The sequence below is a fragment of the Nelumbo lutea genome, chromosome 7 (genome assembly GCF_056320005.1).
Source record: "Nelumbo lutea isolate HS-2025 chromosome 7, American lotus-T2T, whole genome shotgun sequence".
NCBI classification, from domain to species: Eukaryota; Viridiplantae; Streptophyta; class Magnoliopsida; order Proteales; family Nelumbonaceae; genus Nelumbo; species Nelumbo lutea.
The window spans coordinates 17,190,502-17,198,021 of NC_142690.1; the positions used below are offsets into that span (position 1 = coordinate 17,190,502).

General features: G+C 36.7%; 2 protein-coding genes across 2 annotated transcripts; one reads left to right on the forward strand and one right to left on the reverse strand.

Annotated features, from left to right (window-relative positions):
- Nucleotides 1-251: 251 nt before the first annotated feature.
- On the reverse strand, nucleotides 252-1,093 carry LOC148845381 (17.8 kDa class I heat shock protein-like). Its single transcript, XM_088952966.1, has one exon. The coding sequence runs from the start codon at nucleotides 850-852 to the stop codon at nucleotides 376-378; it is 477 nt and encodes a 158-aa protein (XP_088809092.1). The 5' UTR covers nucleotides 853-1,093; the 3' UTR covers nucleotides 252-375.
- A 3,332-nt stretch (nucleotides 1,094-4,425) lies between these two features.
- LOC148845382 (17.8 kDa class I heat shock protein-like) lies at nucleotides 4,426-5,267 on the forward strand. The gene has a single exon (XM_088952967.1). It carries the CDS (start codon nucleotides 4,565-4,567, stop codon nucleotides 5,039-5,041), a length of 477 nt encoding a protein of 158 aa, XP_088809093.1. The 5' UTR covers nucleotides 4,426-4,564; the 3' UTR covers nucleotides 5,042-5,267.
- The last annotated feature ends 2,253 nt before the right edge of the window (nucleotides 5,268-7,520 follow it).

Consider the following 7,520-nt stretch of genomic DNA (forward strand, 5'->3'; position numbering starts at 1 on the left):
ATTTCCTTCTATTTTTCATCTATTGTTTTTTTGTTGATGTTGTTCGCAGCATGATCAAAAGAAAACAAGAGGCATGAACTGTATTATGTCTTCGGCACTATGACTGTATAAAATGCCAATTTAATTGAAATGGGCATCAAGGATTTCAAGGATTTGAAGTAGGAATCAAGGATTTCAACAGAAAATAAGATTTTACTTGAGAGAGAGAGAGAGAGAGAGAGAGAGAGAGAGAGAGAGAGAGAGAGAGAGAGTTTTCTTGCAAATTTACAATGCTAAATTTGGCTTAATATTTGATTAAAACATATTTTAAACCATCTCTACAAAGTGCATACAAGACCCAAATGAGCCCCTTTCCTATCAATATTCATTCTAATTCTAGCCAGAGATTTTGACGGTCTTGACTTCAGGCTTTTTCACCTCTTCCTTGGGGACAGTTACTGTAAGAACCCCATTCTCCATCGCAGCCTTCACCTGATCCATCCTGGCATTCTCCGGCAACCTGAACCGGCGGAGGAACTTGCCACTGCTACGCTCCACCCAATGCCACTTATCGTTCTTCTCTTCCTTCTCTCTGCTGCGCTCTCCGCTGATCTGTAGGATTCTACCTTCTTCCAATTCGACTTTCACTTCTTCCTTCTTGAGCCCAGGAAGATCGGCTTTGAAGACATGAGCCTCTGGGGCTTCCTTCCAATCGATTCGAGCATTGGCGAAGACATCTGTTTCGTTTGAGAATTGAGGGAAGGACAGAGCACTGGTTGGGGGGAAATCCTTGAACGGATCCCAAACATCGAGAGAGAAGGGACCAAAGACATCGCTTCTTCGGCCACCGAAGATGCTCGGAATGATCGACATCTTTGCTATAGATTATTTTTTCTTCCTACTTGAAACTTGGAATCAAGTTGAAGATCAAACCAAGGAGTAGGGAAACGTTCGCAGGGTTGATTGAAGAAGTTAGTGCGCTCTTAGAGAGTTTCTCGTTCTCGACTCGAGTACCTCACAATGTGGAGAGATGGTGGGAAGAAATCGGTATTTAAAGAAAAGAAAAGGGCGATTCTAGTATTTTCCGGACATCCCCCACTTTTCAAGTTTGATTGAGATAGAAGTAGAACATTCCACATTCCAGCCTTGATCCAGGTCCTTCTCGAGTGCCCAAAAGGCCCACCAAGGAAATGAGTGTCATTGACCTGGACCAATATGCTCTTGGTCCAGGTCCACTCAAATAAACGAGAGCCCACTAGGGAGCAGTCTCAGTTGTCCACAATTCTAATGAGTGATTATTTTAAAAATAAATATCTATTTTAATAAGGACTAGTGAGTGTATATAGATATTTTTAAAATGATGTGGCGTGTTAATATAGGCCAAGAAGGAAATAAATACTTATTGAATAAGTATTTAAAATAAGCCCAAAATTTGGACTTCTCAGAAAAAAATAGCACTTATTTTCCAAATGAAAATAATTTTTTATTAGTATGGTCCAACACAAAATAAGTGCTTATTTGATTTCAATAAACACTCCCAACCTCAATCTCACAAAACCACCCAACCAAATATTGGGCCTTTAGGAATTATGCCGATTATCGATCATATGCTTTTAAATCAAGAGTGTACCAAAATTTGAAGGCAAAGTTTAGCAATCATAACTATCATTTACTAAATTAAATTTATTCCTGGTGGCTGGTGCATTAAGATCATGTTTGGTTCAATTCCCTTTTTTTTTTCATTCTTATTCAAGATGAAAATTTAAAATGAAAAAGAATGAATAAAAACAATAAAAATGAAAAAATATTATTACGAATTAAACATTTTTTCTTTTATATATATATATATATATATATATATATATATTGTCGGTCCAGATCTCCTACCAACTATTTCAAGTGTAAAAGGTCTTTTACATTATTTTTGGCATTCCTTTTGTGCTTAAGGCTGTATTTGATTGCAATGCAAATTTATGATAGTGAAGTTGACTTGAGGGTAAGTTCTAATTTATTTTTATTTGAAAATTTACCTTAGAGTGAAAATGAAGTACAATAAGACTTAAAGCATAATAGAGTAAAACCCAAAACAAAATTAAATCAGAATTTATGCGGCCATGCATATGTACTGGTTCAAATAAAATTGCGCAGCAACCAAATGCAACCTAAAGTATGGACTTTCGCAAGTATATGTTCTTACAGTACTATTTATTTATTTTATATTTTGGATCCAAATCCATTTAAATGTGGGTTGGCATGACCCATAAAATCTATAAATCAGTGTTATAAGAGGAGGCCAGTAGCCTTTCCATCCTGCATATTACGGGTGTTCATTATAAAGCTTCAAACAATAAAACCGAATCTAACCAAATAGAATTTGAAGTTTGGTTCAATTTATACCTAAAAACGATTTGATTCGGTTTGATAGTTTTCTTTTCTAAATTACGATTTACAGTTTTGATTTGATTTATTGGATTTCATAAACCAAATATATATATATATATATATATATATAATATGAATATATGATGTATAAATATTATATATAATATAGTATATCTAAATTGAATGCATAAAATTATAAATGTATGATAAACTCTTTATTTTATAATAAAATAATAAAATAAAAGTTTTAAATTTTAATTTTTAAGGAAGCTATTTAGGCTTTTTAATTGGATTAAGTCCTGTAGAATCATATAATGGTCCAAAGTCTCCAAACCGTATTAAAAATCGCACTAAACCGTAATAAAATGGGTTGATCTGATTTGGTTTTTATATCAAAACGTTTTGATTCGGTTTAGAAATTTCTTAAACTGTAATTTACCGATTTGGTCGGAGGTCTTCTCCAAACTACACCAAACCGTTGGCATTTGATCTTTGATCTCTGGCCAAGTCTTAACTGGTTTTCTGAATCAATGAATCAAAATTTTCCAATCCTGTCACCTTCGATATCCACAAAGAAGAGTGCTTTCCATGCCGACTTTATAACTCAACATCATTATAGAAAGAGAGATTATTGAAGATTAGAACAAATTTACAGTGCTTTGGCTCAACAATGCATACATATTCACTCAAGTTTGTTGTTAAACGCCCTCAAATTGTGGACAATCTCTGTAAATATTTAAGCCATATAGAATTTTCAGTAAAATAATCCGCTTTCAACTTGTCAACTTTAAACCTACCTAAGAACAAGGGTTCGATATTCAGGTTTTGTTGTCAATTTCTAATCAACACTTAATCTCCTTACTGGTTTTTGAGTAATTGGAGCACTTCAGAATCTGGTATTTTAGTCTATATGCAACAGCAATGAACAATTAGCTTTATATCTCCACTAAAAACAATTACAATGACCAATTAGGCAAGAATACGAATTACAGGAAATGTGAGATAGGCAATTAGGAATGGGAAGAGCTTAAAGTGAATTGGAGGGAATGAATGAGATCATCATCAGAATAAAGGTTTCCATTCCATCTCCCCAGAAATCCCTGGAATCCTGAAGCACCTCCATTGCTCTGTCTCTGTTCTGACATAAAAGCTGGAACTGATACTTCATGACTGAGGGATCCACAAGAACTGTCAATGGGATCTATCTGCATTTGCCAAATTTATTTGGTAACTCCACAAAAACTTATCTTCATGGTTGGGGACTCGCGTTTATGGTGAAATAGAAGAATCTATATATAATTGTTTCCAAATGGTAGGTGCATTTTGAACTTATTTTAACATTCGAATAAGCAAAAAAATTAAGAATAAAAAAGAGAATATCCGAGGATTAATGTTTTTCTGGTTGTTGGACAGGGCATAAGCTGGCTCAGTAACCCCATTTTAACTCGCCCATTCAATGCCCAGTTGTGACGGTCTGACACACGGGTTCTTCCGCCGTAGAACTACCCCCGTGACACAGTAGTACCCACCCATTAGGCAGGTAATTTCAACGTTGATCACCAAAGAGAACAACTCGGAGTCCTTGCTCAGAATGAATTGGGGGCCCAATTCTAAGGTCACGTTGGACTTAAGAATAGCAAAATGAAGAACCCAGTTCCCTATTTTCTTAGCTCTAAGATCATGATCTCAATTGTGCAATCTTTGAGAACTGATGCATCAATCCCATCGTCAAAATAGCATATTATAGGCACAACCTAGGTGGGTCCCTACGGATGATGGATTTTTATCTTTTTGTTATCTACCAAGACATTTGTTTTTGGGGCCCCACCACATCTATCTCTTCTATATCCCAAACCAAGGGCATCTGCAGTGACTGGACTGGTCTGGACATTTGGTGGGCCACAATTTTATCTCCATAATCATACTTATCATAAATCACAATACAGGATATCTCCTCTCGTAAGTCGTAACTCGTAACAGCTAGAATGTTCAAATAAACCAGAAGCGTACAGAAAGTCCGGGAAAGTATTAGAAGCCTCTCTTCTTTTTTATAAATACCGAATGCTTCCTTCCCTCTCTGCATCGTCAGACGACAAACGCAGCTCAAGGCTCAAAACACACTCAAGCTCTTCAACCCAGTAAACGTTTTTTTCTCGTTCGATCTTCGATTTGATTTTTTTACGAAATTCCCAGAGCTAAAGAGATGTCGATCATCCCTAGCATCTTTGATGGCCGACGAAGTAACACCTTCGATCCCTTCTCTATGGATTTGTGGGATCCATTCCCAGACTTCACCTCCGCCACTGCTCTCAGCGCCCCTCAATTCTCTGCTGAAACGGCAGCGTTCGCCAATGCCCACATCGATTGGAAGGAGACCCCAGAAGCCCACGTCTTCAAAGCCGACCTTCCTGGGCTCAAGAAGGAAGAAGTGAAAGTCGAATTGGAAGAAGGTAGAATCCTAGAGATCAGTGGAGAGCGCAGCAGGGAACATGAAGAGAAGAACGACAAGTGGCATCGGGTGGAGCGCAGCAGCGGCAAGTTCCTCCGCCGGTTCAGGTTGCCGGAGAATGCCAGGGCGGATCAGGTGAAGGCCGCTATGGAGAATGGGGTTCTTACCGTAACAGTCCCAAAGGTTGAGGTGAAAAGGCCGGAAGTCAAGGCCATCGAAATATCTGGTTAGAATAAATATTGTTGCCTGTCATACTTGAATGAATACATTGTGGAATGAAATGTAGGGAATGGGCTGAGATGGTGTCTTCTTCTTTTTCAGGCTTCAACTTGCATAAACAATAATGATGGTGTCAAGTTGTAATGTTGAATGCGATGCGATGTAGTATTGAAAAGTAAATCCCTTGTAAATGTTTCTTTGATGAAATAGTAAATCTTTTTGTCTTGCTTCAGTATTAGACGCTGTAATGTTGTTGGTATCTCTGGTTTCTTTTGCTTCTGCCGTTGATTTGAAGCGACACCACATGAATTTATTTCATGGAGAAGACAAATAGGCGTCCTAGAGTTTCAGCCTCAAATAAAATAGGTGTCTCAATGGATTGGATTTGGCTCACTTCGCATATAAATCCGAACCCAATCCGATCCGGCTAAATGACGAGAGAACATTGCACCCAACCCGACATGTTCTATATATACCCAACCAAACTTAAGTATACATGTATTTCAATGTCGATTCAATGGTTTACCACTTAACCCGACCCCAAACCTGATTGAGGTTGACTCTCATAACCGAATAGAGTTGGGTCAGTGCAGGTTTAACCTGGTCCACTGACATCCTAGCTGGGGTGCATTTGATCAGAGGAATAGGAATGGAAGTCGGGTACCTAATTTGATGTTTATTAAAATTTTAACAAAATCCCAACTCATGCCTGTCCAAGTTGCACCCCCTACTTTCACTAATTAAGTACCCTTTATTGAGATAACCAAAGCTGCAAGTTTCATCTATTTTGTTTTTTTGGTTTACTCTTTTATTACTCGTATCATTTAAGCTTTTATAAGGTAAATTATTGATACTCTGTACTTTGGAGTGATAGATACTTAAACTTTCAAACAATGTTCAAAACATCAATCGGGTGCTTTGATACTTGTTTTTTTACTTTATTTATTTATTTTTTTTAAACTGGTTGAGGAGAGCTGGTCTAAGACCCCTCCATTCCCTAAACCAGTTAGACCCCTAATACACCTACTGTAAGGACATATCCGAAGGGTCCCAAAATGATACATATAGACCGATATGTAATGATACTTTAAACCTTGCTTTCAAATGTAACACTTGAATACCTTGAACTTCTAGAAATAAACACCCTGCTCCGCTAACATATTAAGGTGTGACAGAATGGCCATATATATATATATATATATATATATATATATATATATATCACATAACAACAACAATACAGCTTCTACAACGACAAAAGTGGCTTCTTTTACTCTATTTTATTATATTAATTATGAATCACCAGGTTTATAACCTACTTAGAATTATATATAATACGATATATAACGAAATCACTGATCTATTATTAATGGTTCTATTCAAAGTCAAATGTGATTTTACGAAGTTTGGAGTATTTATAAGTGTTACATTTGAGAGTTCAGGATGTAAAAACAATGACGAGACCACTCCAGCAATAAATTCATGAGTCCCAGTGTAAAAGGTGCAAGCATGAAACATCATCATTGATTCCACAGCCCGCTGAACAGCCATCACATTCAGCCGAACCTTGCTCGGGTACAGGGTGCCTACATGTAATTTACCCTTTTCTTTCTTTCCGATCTTGTAATCCTTAATCCTTAGACTCAGTGGTGATAAATGATAACCATATAATATAAGGGTATTACTTTCTTTTCTTTTTTATATTAGTCCATGTAATTAAAACTTGACCAAAGAAAAGCCATTTCCATAATGAAGTTTTATGTCATTTACGGGAAGCGATTTGAGCACATTCCATTTTTGATAATCTAATCATTATTCAAAAATTTCATGCTTTAAAAGACAAAAGTACCCATTACATATATTGATTTGTTATCATAAACGGGAAATGGTTTCTTTTGTCTTAGAGTAGGGATGTAATGTACTAACTTGTCAAAAGTACAGTCCCAATCTAAAATCATAACACCATAGCCTTGCTGATCTACTTAGTTGCATCAGTCTGTTCTTTCTTTCTCGTTTCAGGGCATGAATAGATAATAAAGACATGACCTGAAGTAAGAAGGAAGTTCAGGACTAACAAGTAAATGGCTCTTCGATTAGATGTCTAACAAACATAGAATGTGTTCAGGTTAGGATTTCAAAAGGAAAGTTTTCTTTGCCATTGCTTGTGGCTTTAATCTATATATCAATTCCCTGATTAGTGACCCCTTCCCAAGCAAATTAGAATCTGTTGCCCTGCAATTCCACTGAAAAAAAAGAAAAAAAAAAAAAAAAAAGACCATTACCCAATAAAGGTCCCAGCTATCTGGGGTCTTGGGAGAGGTGGACTGGACATTGATCTAAACTTTGGCATTTGTTTACATATAGTGGCAGCTTTCAGAGTCGAACCCGTGTTCTCATGTTTGTCAGTCAAGATTTTACCATCAAACTAAACATTGGCCCCTAATCTATTAATATACCACTGGCTTCCAATTTCATCTTCAACACATACATA